General features: G+C 34.1%; 1 protein-coding gene across 1 annotated transcript in view; it reads right to left on the bottom strand.

The window, feature by feature from the left end:
- Positions 1 to 6,459: 6,459 nt before the first annotated feature.
- The window catches only part of CLTRN (collectrin, amino acid transport regulator), a 74,093-nt gene continuing 54,357 nt past the window's right edge, over positions 6,460 to 26,195 (bottom strand). Inside the window, exons 5-6 of the mRNA XM_003765555.2 lie at positions 22,970 to 23,164; positions 6,460 to 7,692 (exon numbers count right to left, since the gene is read on the bottom strand). Of these exons, the coding sequence (XP_003765603.1) occupies positions 7,536 to 7,692; positions 22,970 to 23,164 (352 nt within the window). The 3' untranslated portion in view covers positions 6,460 to 7,535. The remainder of the gene's footprint in view (positions 7,693 to 22,969; positions 23,165 to 26,195) is intronic.

Genomic DNA, 26,195 nt, shown 5'->3' with positions numbered 1-26,195 from the left:
CAGTGGATACAGTGCCATTCTAAGAGTCAAGAAGACTTTAATTCAAATCCAACCCTAGACACTTACTAGCTGTGTGACATTAAACAAATCACTAACCCTGTTTGCCTTAGTTTCCTCATCTGTAAAATAAGTTGAAGAAGGAAATAGCAAACCATTTTCTTTGCCAAGAAAACCCCAAATGAGGTCATAAAGAGTGGGGCAGGACTGAAAAATGACTGAATAATAATAGCATGTAAAAGGCATTGGGAATATAAGAAACTTTGAAACAGTGTCACCTTCAAAGATCTTATATGAGAGCATGAGGAGGGGTAGAACATATGCTCCATTATTCCAATCATTTTATTATCCCGTTGATACTGGCATTTCATCCAAAAATGTGTTTCATGACCTATCTAGCCCTGTCCATCCTGTGAAAATATTGTCTATGTCTTTTCATAGGGAAAGATGCTAGGGACCTTCTCTTAACTCTCGATGTGACAAAGACAATAATGACCATGTCGTCTTGTCATAGGGTTATTCTTGCTTTTTCCATGTGACAAGTACATTTTTAAAAATCATGCTTACCCTCATGCCTTTTCTGTGAATTTATCTCTATTTTTTCTTCTATATGTCTTGTTTATATTGTTTTCATGCCATCTTCCCCATAGGATTGTAAGCTCTTTGAATACAGTGTTTTTGCCTTAATTATATACCCAGCACTTAGCACTATGTCTAGCCATAGTAGGTACTTAATAAATACTTACTGGCTTAATTTGACTTGTGTGGCGATCTCCTAATCATAACTATTAGGTCAGATATAAAACTGGGAAGGCTCCAAGAAAGGGGCTAATTGCTGATGTTTGCCTGTGAAAGCTATTACTTATGTTCTACTCCCCTAAAGAAATTTGATGTTGTTACTGAGAAGTCTACAAATATCAAGGAAAGAGAGATACTTTTCTTTTATTGTATTCTACATTACAAGAAATCTTGAGTGGCCACAAGAAGAAGAAATTGTGTAACTGCCCTCTGTTCATTAATATCAAGCAAATATGAAATCAGGAAGGACCATTGACCATGCTCTTCTAATGATGTATCCACAGTTATGATGGGAGATACTAGAAGGTAGTGACAATGTGAATGAGAGAGATGGATGGAACATATGTTCCAGAAGTACAATTAACAAGACTTGGTAACTCACTAGGAAATGGGATGAAGTGAGATAGAAAAATCAAGAATTACTACAAGATTGCAAAACTGGGTTACTAGAAATGAGGAAGTTTGAAGGAGATATGTGGGGCAAATAACGAGTTTTGATTTGGATGTGTTTAATTTGACATGATGAAGAAAACATCGAATAGAAACGTCCAGCACTCAGTTGTTGATGTCAGGCTGGAAATGAAGAGAGAAATTAGGACTGAATTTGGCCTGCATAGAGATGATAAATGGACTAATGGAAGTTGATGAACTGTTCATAAGAAAGAGTATCCTGTAGTATCTCTACTGAGTCTGTATCCCAAAGAGATCATAAAAAGGGAAAAGGATACACATGATCAAAATGTTTGTGGCTGCTCTTTTTGTAGTGGCGAGAAACTGGACATTGAGTGGATGCTCATCAGTTGGACAATGGCTGAATAAGTTATGGTATATGAATGTTATGCAAAATTATGTTCTATAAGAAATGATGAGTAGGAATATTTCAGAAAGGTCTGGACAGACTTATATGAACTGATGCTAAGTGAAGTGAGTAGAACCGCATTGTACATAGCAACTTATCTCTTTTTAACAAGGAGATAGATAGTTCAGGGCAATTCCAATTGTGATGGAGAAAGCCACCTGCATCCAGAAAGAGAACTATGGGGACAGAATGTGGATCAAAGCATAGTATTCTCACGTTATTTGTTTGCTTTTTTCTCATTTTTTTTCCCTTTTGATCTTGATTTTTCATGTGGCATGACAAATATATTTTATGTGGAAATATATTTAAAAGAATTGCACATGTTTAAATTATATTGGATTGCTTGCTGTCTAAAAGAAAGAGGAGGGAAGGGAGGGAGAAAAAATTGGAACACAAAGTTTTGCAAAGGTGAATGTTGAAAACTATATTTGCATGTACTTGGAAAAATAAAAATCTGTTTTAAACAGAGGAAGAAAGAGAGATAGAGAGACAGAGTGAGACAGAGAGAGAGAAACAGAGAGAGAGAGAGCAAAGATGGAAGAAAGCTCAGGCCAAGAGCCTTGGAAGATACTCATATCTATAGGATGAAGATAAATGATGATTAAGGAAAGGAGATGGGAAGGGCAATCAAACAAGGTGGGGGAATGGGAATAAGCAATGTCATGGAATCCAAGGGAGAAAAAGGAGTCCAAGAAATACAAATTAAACACACTATAAATAATCTTGAAGTTTTGGGGAAAGTTAAGTTGGATGAGGACTAGTAGGAGATCACAGAACTGAATAATTAAGAGTTTTTTGTTAACCTTGGAGAAAAAGAGAAGGCTGAAATGAAGACATGACTTATGATTTCACTGGTATAAGCAACTCTTTTTATCTCACTACTGTAAGGAAATTCTCTTTACCAAAATAGGTATGACACTTTTCTACAACTTGTAATCCTAGAGAGAGCATCAAGAGATTGTGCCTCATTAATTTTCTCTATGTTGAGGAAAGCATTCCTGTTGAGTAGTGAAGATGAACAACAGATAACAAAGAGATGAAAAAAGAATGAAAAGGGAGAAAATGGAAGTATGTTTCAGCATCTCTTTCTAGTAATTTGGCTATGAAAAATTAATAAGATAATAGATTAAGAGAATGGCAGAGTTAAGGAAGCTTTTCTTTCTTTTTTTTTTTTTTTGAGGATTGTTTGTTGTTTTGCTGTCACATATGGGTTTTTTGGGGGGGCAAATATACTAAAGTGATTGCCATTTCCTTCTCCAACTCATTTTTATAGATGAGGAAGCTGAGGCAAACAGGGTTAAGTGATTTGTCCAGAATCTCATAGCTAGGAAGTTTCCAAGACCAGAAATCTTGGCTGTCCAAGAACTGGGTAGACATGGACATATTTGAATGCAAAAGAGAAGGTTTAGAAGATGGAGAGGATGGCAATGAAAGGGGAAATTAAAGGGATAAGATTCTGGAGTAATCAGAAAGAAATGATATTAAAGAACAAATAGAAAAGTTTATTTTGTTATAAAGCTGTTCAAGCTTTGAATGACTCTCCATATCCCACTGCCTATCTTAGCATTTTAATGAGCTTTGGATCCTTTTTTTTTTTTTTTTTTTTTTTAAAGAAGTATATTCTGAGTTCCTTTCAGGGGAATTTTGGCTGATTCTTAGAGATGCTATTATATATAATACCTCAATTCACTAAATTTATGTTTGAGGAAAGCTACATTTTTTGTCCTTTGAAATAACTGATATACTGCCATTTGTCAGCTTTCATTTTGTCTCATTTGGCTTTCAATTCTTGCTTCTTTGTCTTATTAATCTCCCAATGGGACAATTCAATGTATTTTGGTGTCTCAGTGAAGATAAACAAACAGACTCCCATTACTGTTATTACTCCCACTTCCATTGCATAATTACCAAGAAACTATCTTTTGACATATTGGAGGAGATGATCTCCAAAGTCTCATCAGGGATCCTGTGATCCAAGAAATTAGGGAATTTGAGCACCTTTTATGTTCTGTAATTGAGAATGATCTTTATATAGTTATACTTAATAGCTTACTGATACATAGCCTAATTTACTTTAAAATCTTAGGAGTTCCTGGCAGCATGCCTGCAGCCTGCCAACCATTTTGAATAATGAATATATAAAGAATTAAATATTACTAACTGCATACAGAAAAGCTATTTAATTTTTAAGACAAGCAAGGGAAAGGAAAAAAATGTTAAATATTCCCTAAAAACTATTAATGAAAGCATAATGTTCACACTTTTAAATAGATACGGGCTATGAAAGTTCACTTGAGACTTCTTCCTTTGAACTTCTTTAATGATAATCAGGGGGAGGACAGAAAGACACCTTAAGGTAGGGAGCATTTGAAACTTTATAAGATAGTAGTTAGAACATTTTGTTCTAAAGCTACTGAACGTATTAAGAACAGCAGGCCTTGGGAAACTGAACTCTTACAACCTAAGAGAGTGGAGCTAATTAACAAACTCCTGACTTAAGAGATTTTGTAATGAATATCACAGAAAATCTGACAGGATCATGCAAATGCTCAGTTGGAGGTAAAGAGAGTTCCAGGGCACTTTTTGTCCAGTCTCATATCTGTTTCTATATTCCCAGAATTCTATATTCTTTTCTCAGAGATCATTACAGAGGGAAAATGAACCATATGTACAAAAAATGTTTATAGTAGCTCTTTTTATAGAAGCAAAGAATTGGAAAATGAGAAGGATATCTATCAGTTGGGGAATGGCTGAATAAGTTATGGTATATGAAGATAATGGAATATTATTGTTCTATAAGAAATGATCAGCAGGATGATTTCAGAAAGGCTTGGAGAGACTTAGATGAACTGATGCTAAGTGAAGTGAGTAGAACCAAGAAAACATTGTATACAGAAACAGCAAGATTATATAATGATTAATTCTGATGGGCATGGCTCTTTTCAAAAAGGAGGTAATTCAAGGCAATTCCAAAAGACTTGTGATGGAAAGTGCCATCCACATCCAGAGGAACTAAGGAGACTGAATATTGATCAAAGCATGGTATTCTCACCTATTTTTATTGTTGTTTGTTTGCTTGTTTTTTTCTTGTGTTTGTTTTTCCTTTTTGACTTGATTTTTCTTGGGCAGCATGATGAATATGGAAATATGTTTAGAAGAATTGCACATGTTTAACCTATATTGGATTGCTTGCTGTGTAGGGGAGGGGGAAAGAGAAGAACAGAGAAAAATTTGGAACACAAGGTTTTGCAAGGGTGAATGTTGAAAAGCATCTTTGCATGTATTTTGAAAAAATAACAAACTATTATTATTTAAAAAAAAAAAGAAAGACTATATTAAGAGCCAAGAAAGTAAATTCTCAAATATTTCATTCAAGAAAACTCTTTTCTCAGCAAAGATGTTAGAAGTAGAACTAATATTTGGGGACGGTAAGCAGAAAAAGGGGGAACTAAATCTATGAACTCATCAATATTAAGAACTGTCTTGAGGAAACTTTTATTGATGTAGATCCTCAACTGTCCTACAATTGATAGTCTTAGAGAGTTGCTGATAAAATGAAAGGTTAAGGGATATGTCCAATATGTGTCCAGAATCTGGGTTGTTTTGACTCCTAGAGTACCCCTCTATTTACTAAGTCATACTGACTCTCTTCCAAATTATGCTGTTGTTTCAATCAAGTCGTTGTGACCTTACTTGAGGTTTTCTTGACAAAAGTACTGAAGTGGTTTGCCTTTTCCTTCCCTATTTCTAAACTATACCCCAGATATAAACAGACTTTCTAAACTAGGTTGAGTAAAGTGTAAAGGAGGAGTAAGAATAGAGCTGGGCAGGGTTGGATTTTCATGATATCATGAGAGAATGATTGACCAGGGCAAGGTCACATATAGTACAACCAGTTCAGGAGATCCCTAGGACATTTCTACACTTCAGAGGCTAGGCAGCATTATAGTTCACCTAACTCTCTGGTATTTATTACATTTGCCCCTTGATTACTCTAGGAAGTAACAAAAGTCAGACTTTCCCTCCCCATTTCCAATAATTACAGTTGTCTGATTTATTGGCATTTATTTTCTCATTGTTTTAATAACTATCCTAAACTATCTCAAAAGGAAGATCTTTTAAAGAAAATCCTAAATGCTGATAGTACAATTTTTTTTGATCGAAGTCTAGTCATGAGCTGTAGGTACTCTCAATTTATCCTTTGCGTTAATAATAAGTTGTGGCTAGACTCCCTGAAAAAGAGTATTCTTCCTTTCCATCAGATAAGTGAACCACAACAAATAAGGACATGGATTATCACAGGTGTCACTTCTACTCTAGTATCTACAGGCTTGAGACATGTTTTCCTCAACTGAAGGATGGTAGTAAGGGTAGGAAATACAGGTGATAATGGGGTACTGAATAGCTTATTATATTCAAATTCAAGTCTTCTTGACTCAAAATGTTCTCTGTGCAATGGGCCACTTAATCGCACCAATGCTTAAGTATTTAGTAATAATGATTATAAGAATGAAGTGGTGGTGCAATGGATAAAGTATCAGCCCTGGAGTCAGGAGGAACTCTGTTCAAATCTAAGCCCAATTACCTCAAAAAAAAAAAAATAAATAAAAATAAAAAAAGACTAAAGAAATTACCTATTTACTAAGAAAAGATGGTTTAGAAATCACTAGGTTTCCAAAGAAGTTTAACTTGTGACTTGGACTTGTGGTTAAGAACAAAAATATTTGGATGTGGGATCTAACGGCTCACCTTTTAGGATGAAGAAAACATCTAGCTCTGGAGTCACATAAGCAAAGAAATGCAGCTTTTAACATTTTTTATTGAATGGGGTATGTCCATATTATAAACTTACAAATTGCAATAAGTAGTCAAATAGTAGAAATGTTATTATGACTTGAACTTCATATTCAAAAAGTATATTAGGAAGTATTTGCATGCTAGCGGTATCAAATTCCCCTCTCTATCTCATCCACACTCATTTTTATCAAGCCCATATAAGAGAAAAGCTTCTAACTCCCCCTCATTTACCTAACTGCAGTATACATAAGCACAAAATGCTCACTTAAATCAAAAGCATAGTGTTTTAGGCAGTGGAATCAGTTTTCACTATGACAAGTCTTCTGGTATTCTCCACTTTTATCACACAAATTAAAATTCTCCTTAGGCCTGCTAAACATATAAAGAAATAAAATAATAAAAGCACAGTTTTACAGTTGAACAGGTTTCTTGATGTCATCTCATCTAACTCTTTCATCTTATAAATAAGGAAAGGAAGGACCAATGAGGGACTCACCCAGTTACCCAGATAGGAAGAGGCAATAGCAGGGATGTACTTTAGTACATCCTGATGATTGCATTTTCACAAAAAGTATTTATACATGGAAATCAGCAAATGCTACAAATCAAGACTTTATTTATTATTACTGTTTTTTTCCCCTCAATAGTATAAGCTTAAGAAAATAATGAAGATAGTGTTAGTAATGCAGACTAAGCTTAAAAAGTATGTCATATGTTCATTTTTAAAAAGAGCTAGTTGTTAAATGTATCAGCACATTCCTGTCCTGCCCTTCTAAAAAAAGGAGGGAAAATAAGCAAATAATAGACATTTTAAAATCAATAACAAAACATATTGTATGACTGTTGTTAAAGCTTTCATTCTCAGCAGTATATCTTATAATAGGTTACTTAATGTCTTGTCCTTATCAACTACTTTTAGAGTCAATTTCTTCTTCACTTGTTCTGGTCATCCAAATTTCTTACAAAGGAAGAAGCATAGTCAAAAAAAAAAAAAAAAAACCCAAAACCTTCTCATCCCTTGATATGTTTAGGTGGTCAGCAGCAAAATTCGAGTTTCTTTAGGGCAATAGGAGGTAAATGCTTCTCATAGTGGTGTGAGTTTTTCATCATCTGCTACCAAGGCTCTGTTAACACATCCTTCCTTGAAATCCAGAGTATCACAGGGAATACCATTTTCTATTGTCACCATTGTTTCATTTTTGTCTTCAACATCACCTGTTTCTCTTGATTCTTTGCTTTTCCTAAAAGTACATGAAAAAACTCAGATGAAATTCTTATTAAGCTTGACTTAGTATTTTCCATTAATCTGTGAAATGGTGAAATTTTGGCACTAGGAGAACAGATCATTAATAAAATCAAAATTAAGTGGAGCTACTTTACCTCTTTATTATAGTAATATAGTAATGAATAGACACTATGCAAGAGACCAGTGAGATTTCATCTTATTGTCTAGCAAGGATTAACCTATGGTCTGTTAGTGTCCTTGTGGTGTCAAAAGAGCTAAGAGAAGACCCTAGCAACTTTCCCTATGAAAAGACACAGATAATATTTTCACAGGATGGGCAGGGATCTAGATAGACCATGATATGCATTATTGGTTGAAATATCAATATCAAAGGAATAATGAAATGATTGGAGTAATGGAGCATATCTTCTACCCCTTTTACTGCTCCCATATAAGATCTTTGAAAGCAACACTGTTTCAAAGTTTTGTTCTGATATTCCTAATGCTCATGCTAACATTACATGTTATTGTTCAGTCATTTTCAATTGTGTCGAACAATTTGTGATCCCATTTTGGGTTTTCTTGGCAAAGATACTGAAATGGTTGCCATTTCCTTCTCCAGCTTATTTTATAGATGAGGCAACTGAGGCAAATAGGGTTAAGTGACTTGCTCAGAATCACACAGCTAGTTCATATCTGATGCAAAATTTGAACTCAGGAAAATGAGTCTCCCTGAATCCAGGCCCAATTCTTGGTGCACTATAGGACCACTTAACTGTTCTAGTGGTAGTGGTGGTGATGGGGTAGTATATGTCATATTCTTAAGGATTCTCTCCATCTCCAATGCATCTTAGATTAGCTATTTGTATATACCTGTGTTCACAAGTTAAAAATTTATAATAATTCTGAGACAGCCTTTTCTAACATCATTCAATCTAATTATGATATCTATAGAGTCCAAGTATTTTGAAATGCCATGACCTGTTTTTGAAGAATTACTTTTGTTTTTAGTTCTCAAATATTTAGAGGAATATTTGAAAAAAAAATTAATGAAACCCCACAGAATCAATCTTTATTTCCCAACCCAGGAGAAGAATACAATTTCTGCCTTCCCACTGATAGCACTGTGTAGGGGAAACTATAACAATACAGAAAATTAGAATTCTCTTCCTGGGTCTACTACAAACTAATCTTGCGATCTTGTGAAAAGTCATTTCACATTTTTGAATCAATAGTTTTCTAATTCATGAGTGGGTTGGATTAGGTAATCTCTAGGGCACACTTTAAACTGTGTATAATTATTATCACTCCTTAATTTTGCTCAATAAAAAGCATCAATTTAATGAATAAAGGGAGCAATTTGGTGCAGCCAGGCCAGAGTTTTACAGCAGTACCATTTATTTACTTGGTCACAGATTGTGCTAGTATCTGCTATTTTGTATAGTTCACTGACTAACAGAATCTTCTCCTTCTCCCTTCCCCCATTCTTATCTGTGTTAATTGAAGCTGCTGAATTAATTTAAAAACTGAACCATAGAGACAGTAACCAGGTAGAGCATCATTATTCATGAAGGTACATAATTAAACCCTCAAATGTGTATAGCTAGTTAGCTGGCATTTATATAGCACTTTTTTGGTTTGCAAAGCATGTTGCACAGATTATCTCAGTTGATCATCACCAAACTCTGAGCAGTAGGTGCTTTTATTAGACTATTTGAAACTGAAACAAACAGAGGAAAAGTGACATGCCCAGGATCTTATAGCTGAAATAGCTGATTTGAATTCAGGTCTTTCTGATTCCAAATCTCATATTCTATTCCCTACATTACCTCAATGCTACTATGTGTAGCTAGGGAATCTTCAAAACCCTGAGTTGACATTTTTTCAGATTAATCAAATTGTAATTGCTAGTATAGGTAAATATGTGAAACTTGTAAGCATTCCATGATTAGTTTTATACAAAAAGAACTTTGAATTAGAAATGATCTTTATTCACTCAAATGAATTTTACTAAAAATTCTTCTCTAGTTCTTGTAGTAATAACAGGGGGAATGGAGAAGGTATATACAATTTGAGGTCCTTTGTCCCCTTCAGAAGGTACTTTGTGCTTTACTAGAAGCAAAACAGACTTTTGAGTTGATAACTTATATGTAAATTCAGGCACTAACAAGTATCTATATGAATATGTTGTAAACAATACAATGATTCTCTTGTTCTTCTTGAAAAGTTTTTCTGGAAAAGTATTATTAAGTATACAGAGGTGGTCAATAAATACTTGTTAATTAAATGGTTAAATATGGTTCAAGAATGGAGCATTGCCAGGAAATGTATCCTTGTCATATCATGAGGAAAGGTACTTCAGGCAAGGCAAAACAAGTCAGGCTATGAGTTGGGATATATTATACTCCCCAGTAAGGATGTGTGTATGTGTGTGTGTGTGTGTGTGTGTGAAATAATAATAATATCAACAGTAGCTAGAATTTATATAGTGCTTTAAGGTTTTTAAAGGGCTTTACAAATATTATCTCATTTTATCCTCACAATTACCATAAGAAATAGGTGCTATTATTATCCCCATTTTATCGATGAGGAAACTGAGGCAGATAGCAATTGACTTGGTCAGAATCACACAGTTATTAAATATCTGAGGCCAAATTTAAGCTTGTGTTTCTGGTTCTAGGTCCAGAACTCTATTCACTATACTGAATTTTGTCGAATTGTTTGAGTTGAAGTAAATTGGAATATTTTCAAGAGCTATACTACTATTATGTTACCTGGAAAGCAAAAAAAGAAACGGTATTAGAGAATTGTCATTGTCATCCCCATTATTTCCAGTAGAGTATAATGAAAAGAAACTACACTCCCTTTTGTTATCTATAGTTTTACAGGTGACAAAAAACTTTCTAAAGAAAATAGCTATAGCTTATAGTTATGATAAATTTAATAGGAAAAAAAAAGGAGAATCTTATGTCTATTTTGCTGAAATGATTTAATTTTGGCCTTAGAACAATAGACACTCCTTTTGCCTTGATAATAAATTTTAAAACAATCAAACCTATCCTAAATATACATGTATATGAACTCTGTTTCACAAAGGTACCTTATCTCTTCATGATTCAATTAAGTTCAGCATCAAATAGTTTTTAAGCACCTATTTACAAGACTTCTAGACATATAAAGACACAAATGAAATAATTCTTGCTCCATTGAGCTTGGAGATGTAACATAGTCACAAGTTCCTATAGCATAAGAAAAAATGAGGGGAAAAAAGATTAACACTTGGGGAAAGGGGGCAGGAAAGGCTTTGAAAAAGCTATGCCCTGACAAAGATGAGGATACAAGAGGTAGAGATTGAGCCCCTGCATTATTAAGCATGTCTGTAAATGTTCAAAGTGTAAGATGAAGCATCAATCTTTGGGAAAAATGAATAATGGTAATAGTAGTTATTAGTAGTATTAACCGTGCTGGTGCTAGTGGTACTGATAGCAATAGTAGTGATGTAGTAGTGGTGTGGTGGAGATAGTAGTAGTAGTTACAGTAGTAGAAGCAGTGTTAGTAATGATGATGTAGTGATAGTGGTGGTGGTAGTATAATAATAACCGTAGTAGTAATATGGTGGTGATGGTGATAGTAGTCAAAAAGAGCTTTATGGCTATTATTTGGGAGTTTGTGGAAGAGGGATTACATAGGAGAAAAATATTGGAAGCAAGAAGACTAATTAGTAAACTACTATCTGTAGTTGTTCATAATGATGCTGTCCTATATGAGTGGAGAGAAGGAAACATGATGATGGAGATGCTGTGGAAGGATTGACAAGTAAATAGATTTGGAAAATGAGGGGAAAAGAACAGAAATGATACAAAGGTGATGTGGATGACTGAGAATAGTGGTGGCCTAAATACAAATAAGAAAGTTTAAAGGAAATTATTAGATCACCATGGATTATGATCGTGATTTAAGTATCTAATAGCTGACATTTTATATAATAGTGCTTTGAAAACTTAAGACCTCCTTTATGTTGTCTCATTTGATTCTCCCAGAAACCTTGTGAGGTCAAAAAGACCTGAGTTCAAATCCAGACTCAGATATCTATTAGCTGTATGACCATGGGCAAATAACTTGTTTGCCTCAGTCTCCTCATCTGTATAATGAGTTGGAGTATCTTTGCCAAGAAAACAGCAAGAAGGAATTGTGAAGAGCTGGATATGACTGAAGCAATTCAACAATAATAACAAAAATATATTTTACAGATAAGAAAATTGACATTTGGGAAGGTTGTACAGAAATAGTAAATAATAGAGTCAATATTTAAAATGGGTCACGTGATAGGAGGAATCTTATAGGTCATTTAGTCCAATTCTATAATTTTACATGTAAGAAAACAGATTCTGTCTGAGAGACAGTGATTTGCTTAAAATCACATAGGTCATTAGTGATAAAGGAAGGATTTGAATCCATGTCACTTAATTCCAATCAGTTTTTTTTTCTATTTTGTTAACATTCAGAATCAGTTATTTTTGGCACTAAATCTAGACCTCTTCTGTAAGGTACCCTGGATTTGGAATCAAATTGGTTGCCAGTTCTGTCATTTATTATCTATGTAACACTGAGCAAGTCACTTTACCTTTCATAGTCTGTTTCCTCATCAGTAAAATGAAGAGATTGGACTAAATGGTCTCTGGGTGAATGAACTTATATATATGAAATTTCATATATGCTTCAAGATATTAAAAATATCTCTTCATATTCTGTTTCTTACCCCTGCCCCTCACAAAAAAGAGAAAGACTCCTGAGGAAATGGAAAATGACTAAGTACAAGATGAGATAATAACAATAAACTGCTCATCTTTAAATAAAAATAATATCATCATCATCAAAAAGAAAAGACACTGAAGAAAATTACTGAAACTATTGAACCAACTGAAGCAATGTCAGCAGTAATTATACCTACATTGTTGTTTTTTTATTTTTTTACTTTTAGATATAGTTGTTCAAAGTCTAAGAAATTGCTGTCTACCACAAAATGCATCAAACGTAAGGCTTTTTAAAATGATAAGAAGCTCAAAGTTTATTTCAGAGTAAGATAGTCCTCTGACATATCTCATAGCACAAACTATCATAAATTGACTCATACACTGACTATGCATTGCTTTCAATAAGAATACTAAAACTCAATTACATCTCTAGAGTCATTCTGATTGTTTTCCTTAAGATTATTTTTCCTTTCTAAAAATAAAATTGAGTGTTAATTAGTTCCCCTCTTCTAGAGCGGTATACAAATTACAAATACAAAATTTGTCCCCAAATTCTGGGACAAGAAAGAATTTTCATGTGGCTTTGTCACTGCAATAGAAATGGTTGTGTGTGTGTGTGTGTGTGTGTGTGTGTGTGTGTGTATTTCCTGTTAACACCAAGATGACTCAAAATGTTTGACTTTGACAACATGAAACCAGATTGAATTAGTTTCTTTACCTTTAGTTAATTGTTAGTTAGTTCTGTATTTCTAGTTATAACAAATGTCTCATTGCTCTCTTTTCTTATGTTTTTAATTCTATGATTTTTAAGAATGGATATTACGCCAGAAAAATGTGTGAAAGTTGAAGTTTTTCAGAGCACACTTCAATGAATGTTAGCTGTATTGCAATGGCTAATAGATTGGGGAGGTAAAATCTCCTAAGGATCATGAAAACCCACAATGAAACAGGAACAATTGTACTAAAGCACAAAGAGAAGTCAAAAAATGAAAAAATATGACCATGTACTGAAAAACTACTACTGAATATAGTTTAATTAACCTTCAGAAAACAAGAGAGAATCTGACACTTGGAGAGGTTGTTGCTGATTCTTTTAAAGTGTGCCATAGACTTCTTGAAGTTAAATGACCAGTGAAAAAAACAGTTAAGAGGTGCCTAACCATTATTATGTAGGAAAAAGTTTGTCATGGGCGGGACAATATAAAAACTAGGGTACTGAACAATTAAAAGGTAATTTTCCAAGTGAAACTTACATTTTGCTCAGACTTATTTGAGAACATTGTCACAAGAAATCAAGGTGAATCTAAAATATCTCAGCATCTTGATTAGAATGTGAAGTGTATACATACCAAGGGATTGATGGGGAGGAGGGATTGTTTTTGTTAAGAAGTCTTGTCCCCCATCAAGAGAATGGTGAACTCTAAAAAATACATATTGATACACTGCCCTAACAGAAGTTTAAGAATTGCCTGATACCCTAAAATTTGTGGTTCAGAGAGATAAGCATTCTCTCTCAATCTGGAGAGTTATTTGGGATTATCATGATTTTTGAGCCAGAAGGTAGACCCAAGTCCTGCCTGGAAGTTCTTAAAGGGAAGGACCAGGGACCTCAAATGCTTACCAGAAGCAACAATCAAGGGGACAAATGTTAATAATTTTTTTTCCAAATTATGGAGATAAAAATAAAAACTACAAAAATCTGGGAATTTACATGAGTGAAAGCTTGTAGGAAAACAAGTAGACTTTGTCAATGGCATGTATAAAGTCCCACATTCTAATAATATGGTTTCATGTTGAAAAATTATAGAATATATGACAAAATATTGCATCTATTATAGAATCCCTCTCTTCCTTCAAGACTGCTCAAGAATTACTATTTGCGAATTGAACCAGCTACACCCAGCGAAAGAACTCTGGGAGATGACTATGAACCATTACATAAAATTCCCAATCCCTCTATTTTCATCCGCCTGCATTTTTGATTTCCTTCACAGGCTAATAGTATACTATTTCAAAGTCTGATTCTTTTTGTACAGCAAAATAATTGTTTGGACATGTATATTTATATTGTATTTAATTTATACTTTAACTATTTAACATGTATTGGTCAACCTGCCATCTGAGGGAAGGGATGGGAGGAAGAAGGGGAAAAATTGGAACAAAAAATTTGGCCATTGTTAATGCTGTAAAGTTACCCATGCATATAACTTGTAAATAAAAAGCTATAATAATAATAAAAAAGAAAGCCTATATAATGAAAAATAAATACTACACATAATGTTAAAAAAATGACTATTTGCATTAAGCTGTTTCTGGTTCCCCTCAGCTATTAGTGCTTCCCCCCAAAAAAACTGCCTTGTATTTATCAGTTTTTGTTTGTATTCTCTTTATTGCTGTTTTTGTTCATCATTCCTTGTTGAAGGGGACCAATCACTTCATAAGGGTGATTCTATATTTACACTATATATACTTATTAATACTCTTGTTGTATTCCCTATTTGAATGCAATTTCTTACAAGTAGAGATTAGTTCCTACTTTGTATTATGAAAACATTTAAAACCTCCTTTTCAGAACATTTTAAAATACTAAGAAATAATCTTTCTTCCAGAGTTCTTTCCAAAATGATTAGGAAAACCCTTTGGAAGGTTGGGTCCAGACAAAAAGAAGGGGGGCAGGAAGCTCTTTCATTAGCTTCATGGATTGAATAATAACTAAGAAATTGAACAGAGTATCTTTTGTGTAGACCTGATTATTGCCTTCTGTAACTTCTGACGAGATAAGGTTATTGAGTCATTTAAAGGCAATATCCCCCAGAGAGATTAGGTTAGGGTTCACTAAGTGGGAAGTACTGATAAAGATCTCTTGAAGGAACTCCATTGATTCCTCCGAAGAATAGTCCAAGAGGAATGGGACCAGGATTTAGTTACTCAACAAATTCCAGAATATGTATTTAAGATCTTTTTCTTGTTCAAGATTTATTTAAATGTTTTCACTTTCTTTCTTTCCTCTTTTCTTCCTTACTTCCTTTTGTTTTTTATTTCTTGGTTAGAGATTTTTTTCTCCCACCAAATGACTAATATAGAAATATATTACACATATACAAATAAACACATACACATGATTGTATATACACATACATATGTATATGTAGCCTATATCAGACTGCTTACTGTCTCAAGGACAAGGACATGATAGAGGGAAAGAGAATTTGGAACACAAAACTTTTTTTAAGTGTTAAAATTGTTTTTACATGTAATTAGGAGGAAATATTTTAAAAAAAATTTTTAAATGTTACTTGAAATCTTGAGGCAGAGCTATTTATTATGTCAGAGATTATAGAGGACTATGTGATCTCTAAATGTATTCACTGGATATGGAGAGATATCCAAAAAGTACTTGATTCCTGGGAAATTTGGAAGGATCCAAAATACTGGTTATTTCAGGGAAAGAATGTCTCTTTTAATTATTTGGATTAGTTTTCTGGATGATCCCAAACTGACCAGTATATCATTTCTTCCATGCAGTCTGATCACTTAACATTTATCTATATTTTGTGAATATATTATCATAGCATAGGAATGGCATTTTCATTTAAGGGTTCAATATTTAAGATGAAAGTGGAGAAAATGGAGAGTCTAAAGGAGAACAATGACAATGATGAAAGTATTGGAAAATGATATTTGTGGAAAACAAAATGAAAGGAAATAAGAAAATAATTTATAGAATTGCATTTGGGAAAGGGAAGGATGTATGAATGTAAAAGAAAAATTTACTTTGTTATATGAAGGATTAGGTGAGGTTCAAGGAATAACTTGGTATTTCTCCCACTGAAGTTTTATCTGATTTACATGACTTCGCAGGTGCTCTCCTGCCTGGCCATGGGGACTACACGAATTATAGATATATTGCTTCTAGTCCTATGACTCTTAGGTTCTATACTTAACCAGCCCATTTCCAATGTTATCTACTACATAAATTAGACTATTTAATCTTTATTTATCTTTTTGCTTTTTGTGTTGGTGTGTTTTGCATATGAGCCCTTTTTTCTTTTCTTTTCTCTTCTTCTTCTTTTTTTTTTTTTTTTTGCTTTCACCTTGCCACCTAGAGGAGAGAGATGAAAAGTAACTGGCATAGTCTCCTTAGAAAGGCAAAGAGAAAAATTTTTGGATCCCATTTTTAATCATGGATCCAAAGGATCCAAAGAAACGTGGACAAAAGTTCATTGGGAAAGTACAAATGGATTCTAATTTGCAAAGATAGCAGGGGAATGCCCTCAGGGATGAGATCATAGATAGATTAATGAAATATCATTTGAAAAAAAATATTCCTTGACAGAAACCATGAAGTACATATGACTAAAACAATAGTAAATCAATTTATCTCCAGGGTTTTATCATAATTGTTCTTACTACATTCGTTAATTATTGAAAAACTTTATGTTTGAACAGGAGAGCTCCCATCTGCTTTTTGTATTTGAGCCTTTGGTAATTTTGTAATGCCAGTTTGTGAAACTACATTTGCTTCTCCTTGGCAACAGACAACAACATTACAAATATAATTATTATCTTCTGGCAGGGTGTGCTCTGAGGAGGAGAAAAGGTTTGTGTCCATATAACTATCTGGCAATCAAAAACAACTAGAAATTGATAGAAAGGGAAAGAATTGATTTTTAAAAAAAAATTTCAGATAACTTTTTCAAAGATTTCCAGATATTAACATATTAAACTACATATAAGAATTAATAGCAAATCTCATAATTAAATTACCCATAAATCTGGACCTCTTTCATTATTTTAAGCCAAATTACTTTATATTCATTTGGCATATATTAGATATATATTTACATATTGTTGGAACTCAATATGAATAAAAAAATCTGGTGAAATAGTTGCATTATTTGAATTCACACTCTATTTCTCCATTGGGCTGAAATCAATGACCATATTTTGCCTAATTATGACATCAAATGGTATGACTGAAATGCATATGACCACTTTATAGGATTCACCCACAATGTATACATACATCAAGTGTATGTATATGTTGTTTTCTCCAACAGAATGTAAGTTCCTTGAGAGCAAGGACTGTTATATTTGTTTGTTTGTTGTTGTCGGATCATTGACCCCATTTGGAGTTTTCTTGACAAAGATACTAGAACAGTTTGCTATTTCCTTCTCCAGCTTATTTTTCAGATGAGGAAACTGAGGCAAACAGGATTACTTGATTTGTCCAGAGTCACACAGCTATTGTCTAGTCATTTGAAGTTAGGTTTTTCCTCTTTCAAGATCCAGCATTCTAGCCATTGTACCACCTACTATCCCTGTTACTGTCTTTCTATTCCTCACACTTAGCATAATCCTTGGCACCTAGTAATATAACATAATAAATGTTGGTTGGTTAATTTCTTGATTAGTAAGTGATACACTGTGGTGAGTCTTAACTGGACAAAAATAAGTGATATTAGAGTGTTACGGGCCAGAACTCTGAACTTGAAACAAAGGATTCTTATAAAGTACCAAGTCAGTGGAATTCTTAGAGACAATAGTTATCTAATTTAGCATGGTTCAGTTTGATTAATTTAATCCTACGAGGAGATGTTATGGGCCAGAACTTGAAACAAGGTACTAAGTGGAATTGAGGAAACGATGGTTAAATCTAGTTTAGCATTGATTTAATCCTACAACAAATAATGGTTTCCTAGTGATATAATGATTGATTTGTCCTCAGTATGTAGCATATAAGGTAGAAGCCTCAGCCAGGGAGATTCAGAGATTCAGGAAGAAAGTGCACTTGAAGTCTCGGAGCCTGAGACAGATTCATTCCATCGTCCACCTTTGTGGTGGCTGGAGGCTGAAGCTTAAATTTTTGGATTCAGGGAGATTCAGAAGCCAGAGAAGGCAGGCAGGAGCTCAAGCTCTCAGAACCAAGGAGAGAGGTAGGCCTCTAAGAAAACTAGCCGAGCCCCAGGGAAGGAGACAGGACTTGGAAAGAGACAATGAAGGATTTGGACCTTAATTCCTAGCTGCACTTGTGGTGATTACTGAACTTAAACGAAGGCTGCTCCCAGAGACCCCAAGAAAACCTCAATAGAGAGCTTTACATTTTAAAGAGAATAATACATCAGAGGATTATTATGTAATGCAAGGTTAAAGGTTTATTGAATGTAATATGGGTTAACATCAGTGTAGTACAGTTAGTCAACATTTTTAAAAAGTAATATTATTTGAAGCAATACAGAAGAACTAAAATCAAGAAGATCATAAATAAGGCATGATAGGAAAAGAAGATGGGCTGTTTATGTCTTGAGGGTGAGGCTCACCAGTTAATAGCCAATGTGCTCCATTGGAACCCTTGAGATATCAAGCAAAATTGAGGAAGGACTTTCTTGACTAACTTATTATAGGAGATCATGGACAAGAATAACACCTATATTTAGGCACTAAAAGGCTGTGAACTGCATTGTTGAAGGGAATATCTACATCTATGAAATTACAGACCCATTTGAGTGGCTGAATCCTGTCATGTAGGCAGACATAAGGTTACTTTTGAAGTCAGAAAAACATGGGTTCTTCAAGGCATGTTTCTAACATATATACATAAAACTATTGACTATTGACAAATCATTTACCAATCAATGCCCAGACATCTCTCTAAGACCATGAGAAATCTTAGGTAAGGACCAAAAAAATGTCATTTGAACCTTTAATAAAGTCCAACTCTGATGCCTCTACATGGCATAGAGAAGACCCTAGATTCCTGAAATATATGCCAAGGTCATACTATTCCATAAAAGCTTTTAGTAGAAATATAATTATGGGCTATATATAATCTCTATAGAGAGAGATATAGATATATTTGATAAAGAGTTATAAGTGGGAAAGGAGGGGAGGGCTGGTAATTCTGGAAACCTCACATTGGGAATGGGTTAAATAAGCAATACTAACTATATACCAGCACCTTATAATCTTATAAAGAGATAAAGGAGAGAAATATGGAAGAGTAGATTAATGGGACTTGGATAAGGTTTGTAGATTAATGGGAATGGAATAAACAGGGAGGATAAAGTATGTATTATTAATGGGAATAAAATAAACTTCCCAGGGAGGGAAAGAATGGGTGGGAGAAGATAAGAGAGGAATTCATAGATGGGAGAAAGTTAAGTTATAACAAGGCAAATCAAGGAGTAGAAGTAAAATAGCAAAGTTAACAGGAATAGAAAATAAGAGATATAAACAAATACAATAGCAAGGATCAAGAGTAGAATTTATTAGAAAAAAAAGTAGGGCTAATAATTATTGATCTCAAAGTCAAATTTCAAGATTCAATTGAGAAAAATCTACATTATATCTCAGCCATATTAACATTGTTTTAGATGCATGTCTACATATGTGTAAATGCTAATGTATATATATATGTATGTAAGAATATAGATGTACATATGTGTGTATATAGATATATGTATATGTGTGGGGAAGTGTAGATATGAATATATATATATATATATATATATATATATATATATCTGTGTGTGTGTGTGTGTGTGTGTATGTATGCATATAAATATATCCATGCTTAAGTGTATCTAGCCTTCTGGAGAAGGTGAAGGGGGATGAAAGGAGAAAAAAAAATTAAGTAAAAAATGCACAGCAGAGAACAAAATAACCTTCAAGGAAGCAAAGAAAAGATGGGCAGTCATGAGTATAATGTATACCTTTCCTGAAATTTATTGTTAAATATTTTGAATCTTCCCTAATATTTTGCTGGACACAAAACAATATTTTGTTTTGTCTTTTTTTTTTTCTTTTTCTGTCTTTTTTTTTGTATTTAGTTTTAAATAAATTAATTAAAAGAAAAATAAATTTCTACACTATGCTATTTTTATTATATCACAGTCATTAAAAACACCAATCAATCCATTTCCATGCTGTAATTTTGAAATTTTATCCTAGAACTAGAAAAGTCACATTAATTTCATTTTTTGAAATTTATCAACTGAGAAAGCATAAAAAGTTCAATATTGGCTAAAAATGCAGATTATTTCCTTATAATATGCATCATATAGATGAGTACTAAAGAGCATTTGAAAGTAATTGATATAAATTATGAGATTGTTTCCAGTCTTAATTTAGTCACTGATGTCCTGTGTGATATTGGGCAAGGTGCTTTCTCTTTGATCCTCATTTTCATTATTTGTAAACTGAAATGATTGGGTAAAATATTCTCAAAGATTTTTTGTAATACTAATGTTTTACAATCTGTATTCTATGCTCTATGGTGCATTCAACCATCTACTTTCCAAATGTGCTGAATACCAGATGTGGGCTTTGAAAGAGAACATTTTCAATTTAAAAATAAATTTGATGGTAATGTTTAATCTTACTTCCTAAGATTCCATTCTCTAGGGTCTCATTTGTGGAAATTATGTATCAGTAAGAGCCCAGAAATAATTCTGGGGCACATAAACATCTAAGGAACTGAGGTGGGATAGGGTAAGATGGATATATATAGTCAGCATCTGGAAGTCCCCAAAGAAGTCAATGACCCTACATACTCCGGTGTGATTATGGCTCTCCTCCTTTGTCAATAGTCCAAGGTTTGAATTGCTGACAACAGAGCCAACATTCAAGCAGAAAATGGAACTCAGGGGGGCATGTGCTATAGCATATAAACAGATTTAAACCCTACCAATCATCAGTTGCCAGCTGTTATACAACCCCACAGTCAGTGCTATAAAGTTGTAATCTGGGGAGCAAAACAAAAAATAACCTTAAAAGCTTGCAAGTAGTCATGCATGTCACACACTTAGATTCATGCTGTCCAGTGAATACTTTCTCATCTAGAAACAGTTAGACTAGGTCCATTTCAAACAGCATCATTGAACTTTTAGATTATCAGCTCATATTCTTTCCTCTCCCCAGAATTTAAGTTCCCATGTTTCACACACACACACACACACACACACACACACATGTATATACATATATGTATATATATTTGTGTAACTATTTCAATATAATTTGTTTCAGTATAATTTTATATACTTTACGCATTTAAAACAATTCTGAGACGGGCCTATGACCAAAAAAGATTAAGAACTTCTGTTTTAAAAGTTGATGGATATGGATAGTAATATCCACATAATAGGCTATTTGGAGTCTTCTGACTGATAGCCAGTCCACAAGTATCATATCAACAATGGGTTCTATAGGATAGGTAACTTCCAGAGGGGGGAAAGAAACAGAGAGAGAAACAAAAAGAGACAGAGACAGAGAGACAGAGAGAGAGAAGACAATAAGCTTTTGGTGGCAAGGGAACAGCATGATGGCAGTAGTCCTAGAACAACATTTCTAGGGTCTAGGGTAGACATTCGGGTTGAGATGAGGACACTGAAGACTTTGTATATATAAGAATCTCTATTTTACAATCTGACCATTTCAGACCACTTTCCTGACTCTTTCCACACAATTAGCAATAAACCAGACTATTAGGGATCTTCCATGAATAGAAACATCAGATCCATTTCCTCTTTTTCCAGTGTAGAAACTCTGAGCCTGGTTAGATCTTAACAAAACTCACATAAAGAGTCAGATGAAGAAGATAGCTGTGTGTTTCTCCTCTTTCCCACTCCCACTGTATAATTTTCCCCCTTCAACTGCACTAATATAAAATTTTCTCACTCTTACTCTCTGTAATATATATTCCTCCTCCTTACTCTCATACTTGGCAATAGTCCTTATTTATATAATAACATTGTAAGTTATAATGCCTCCATATCCTTTAAAAATTATTAGGAACATTATGTAGATTGTTGTTATTCATACTTCATTTTCGAAGAGGATCAATGGCATCACAGGTGATGTTGTGGCAAAATAGTCAACCTCATTTTCTTTTGCTGAGTCATCAAAGTTCAATGTCAAGACAAAAGTCAAGATGACTTATGATGGCCTGGAATGCAATGAATGACTTTGGCATCTTCAATGTCTGACCATCATTAGCTTCCTTTATGGCTTTGGAACAAATTGTTCTCATTTTCCCATTCTACCAGGAGAAGTCTTCATGTGGTTAGGCAGACGTCCCTCTCCCAATGGGTTTGAGCCCTGCCAGTTGCCTTCCACCTCATTTTGCCTGTGTATTGAGACAGTTTTACCAGGGTGTGACTGCTGTGTGTGCTACAGCTTCTTGAAATCACAGGTGAGAGTTGGGTGAAGGTAGACCCCAAAAGTAAATGAGCAGACCTGAAAAGGACTTGCATCAGTGGTATCAGTTCTTTCAGGACACCCCAGTGTTCTGATAATTAGGACATGAAGTAAGATCAGAGACTTTAAAATGACTTTTGCATTTTTATATGTAACTAGGAACTGTATTGTAATGATTTCAGTATCATCATTTTTCTACAGGTTTAGCCAGGCTGCCTCCACCTTGGAAAATACCCATGTATTTTAAAAATTACATGAATAGAGCAAAACAAAATTATCCACCTCTTAATTATCTCAACTCACTTCATTTAGAAACAGTTGGCAATTCACTAAGTTTCTTACCTTCTTCGTTGACGAATCCCTGACATAACCAGTAATACGATTCCAATTATGACAAGGCAAAATACCACGCCAAATGTGATTATCCAGACAGGGGTTGATGGCTCAGTGGGGGGTCCAAGAGTGGCAGGAATTTCTAGGAATTCCAATGTCTGGTCATTCAAAAAGAAAGCATGGTTGATCCTGTTTCTGTTCATTCTAAAGGGCAAAAGCAATGATAAAAATTAAAAGCAGGTATGATTATAAATAACTTCATAAGGAAAACTACACAGTATAAATAATGTTTTTCTCTCCTTCCAAATGTTTGCTGAATTCCTGTCATACTCTATATTTCTTGGCTGGGTTTTAGGACTTCTAGAAGCCAGTAGGGCAACTGACCTTGGTGCTGCTGCCCTTTGTTGTATGAAATGAATTTTCAAGTTATGTTCATATTTTCAAATTGTTAAATGTCTCTAGGGCAAATTAAATTACTTGGCCTTCTAGAGAATGGTAGACTACAGAATCTGAATTGGCAGCAGGGCCAGTCCTCAGAAAAATTATGTCTCCTGTCACTATATTCTATATTTTTGATAGTAGTCCTTCCACTTTGCTTTATCACAAATTCTCTAGGCTGCTGCCCAGCAACAATCTAGTCATCTCATTGTCCCTGAGGTTAAAATGACATTAATGTTTAGGTGTTATCTTTCCTGGGCTTACATACATCTTAAGACTTCAACAATCCCATTGAACTCAAGCCAGAAAAATGAATTTTAAAAAAAGTTTCAGCAAGTTGAATGCAGGTGGCTTTTGAGAGAATAGGAGATACATTCCTGAAACCTAATCACAAAAGTATCTGACCCATCTGCCTACAGGTAGAATCTGATTGAAAAGATTCCTGATTTGGGAGAACACTCTTCCATGATAATCCATTCTAAATCAGCTCTAAATTACTATTCAATATGGAGATAAGTCATCATGCAAATAATCAAAAACACTGGATAATTTTAAACAATTTCCACTTCGTTTTAGAATGTTTTTATATCCATATTCAAATATGGGTGATTCTGGGGTAGGGTGGGGGGGAATTGATATTTCCAAGCCAACAGTGAGGCTCACTTAAGCAAAGATGTAAACTAAACTATTCAAAATTTTCCATTCTGTGAATGGATTATATCACCCCTTCCAAAACAAACATTAAACTTAAATTTAAATAATCTCTGTCTTTAAAATGCTATTTCCCATCTTTCCTAAAATAGTGAATAAATTGCTTTTGCTTAAAATCTTTTTTCCTCTATAATCTACTAGGTTAAATTAAACATTTAGCTTTTGTTAACAAAGTAGTATGGAAAAAAGGCAACAAATTGAAATCAAGATAGCTGATAGATCATCCTTAATGTGACAATAGGCATATCCAACTTAACATAATTAGTTGAATCCAGAAAAAAAAAAAAAGCATGACTTCAATGAGATATAGTTCTGAGATTCACGTTTTATACTCATGAAAATTTTAAAATAGAATGAATAGGATAGGGAATGGGAGGAGAGGAAAGAAGGAAAATGAAGTGTGATGAGAATGGAGGATTGGGAATGGAAGTAAAAGATATAGTAACCAATCAGAACAATATAGAAGCAATGTCACCAAGAAAAAACATAAAACATTAGCAACAGCTGTATCTTATAATTCAATCAACAATCAAAAAACATTTATTACGCATTTTGTATGTGGTAAGTGGAGCACCTAGGTGGTGCAGGGGATAGGGTACCTGGCCTGGAGTAGGGAAAAGTCATCTTCCTGAGTTTAAATCTGGCCTCATAGACTAGCTGTGTGACCTTGGTTAGTCACTTAACCTTGTTTGCCTCAGTTTCCTCATCTGTAAAATGAGCTGGAGAAGGAAACAGCAAACCAAAGAAACTAAACAATAACAAATGTTGGGGATAGGGAAAAAAAATCACAAAAATCAATTCCTGACTTCAAAGAAATAACCATATTTTAAATAACCTGTATAAACTTGTGTTTCCAGCAACAAAATTAAGAGGATGAACTAACGAACTTTTCAGAGTACTTACTTGGCTCATAAATCAGGTCCAAACATTTGTTTCTTTTTTGGTCAAAAGCAGCCAATTTTAAAAAAATAAATTAGTAGTACATCATTCAGATTGCTTTAATTTCTCACAAAACTTAGTCTTTATAGATCTGTTACAATTTGTTGTGAAACAGCAAACTAATGGAACAGTAGGTTGGTTTTCCTAGTTACATTTGTTCAATTTATTTGACCACAAGATACTTGAAAATGAATCCTGCCTAGAAGTCAGTATAAATGATTTGGATTTTTTTGTTATTTTCATGTAATGGAGAGGGTATGTGACTTCTCCCCTCTAGTTCAGTTGATGGAGATATATAATGCACATGATGAATTATTAATGTGATCCCTTCATGAAGTAGAATTACTTCTCTGATGGAGTCAAAAAGGAAACAACAAGATTAGCTGTGCAAACAAATTAGCTACACTAGTGGAGATTTTAAATAGCTTAAGCCTTGGACAAATTTCAAAAATTTCAGAGTGGCAGAGACACTACATCCTTGGAGCTTCCAGGGAGAGATGGAGGATCTAGGGGATGGAGTGGGAAGAACTAAGTAATTTCTCTTTTCTTCCCTTTGAATCTAAAAATTATTTCCTCTCAACTAAGGACCAGCAAATTATGGCCAATATTTAAAAATATATTTTTAAAAACAACCTTTCTTAAGTTGAAAGTCCTATAAATACAGGAGGTGGGCTGGTTCTGGCTCTTTAGCTAGAATTTGCCTACCATTGCTTTAATGAATTACAATATTTAAAGGAGATAAATCTTGTTATAGTCAGTCCCCCTTCTCTCTAAGGAGAGCTGAGTGGCTAGCGCTTAGACCCCAAGCTCCTACTTCTTTCCTGGCAAGAATCAGACTCCTTTGGAGAAGGGTAAAAGAAGGAGACTCTAAAGATTCTATTATACTTACAACCTTATAAGACACATCTAGGCAAAACCCATATGGGCACACTTAGCCTACATGAACAAAACACAGGACAGTATACCATACTTATATCATTTCCTACAAGATTGCATTCTTTTGAAGTTCTCCATCATGCCCTGGTACCAAATAGATATTCTCTTTCTTCAATTTTTCCTTTCTCTGTTGGCTTCCCCCTTAGAGTATAAGCTCTTTGAGGGAAGAGATTATCCCTACTTATTTTTGTTGTTGTTGTTTATATTTGTA

This window comes from Sarcophilus harrisii, chromosome 3 (genome assembly GCF_902635505.1).
Source record: "Sarcophilus harrisii chromosome 3, mSarHar1.11, whole genome shotgun sequence".
Taxonomy (NCBI): domain Eukaryota; kingdom Metazoa; phylum Chordata; class Mammalia; order Dasyuromorphia; family Dasyuridae; genus Sarcophilus; species Sarcophilus harrisii.
Note: the sequence above shows the minus strand (reverse complement) of the source record. Positions and strands in the feature narration are given on the sequence as shown.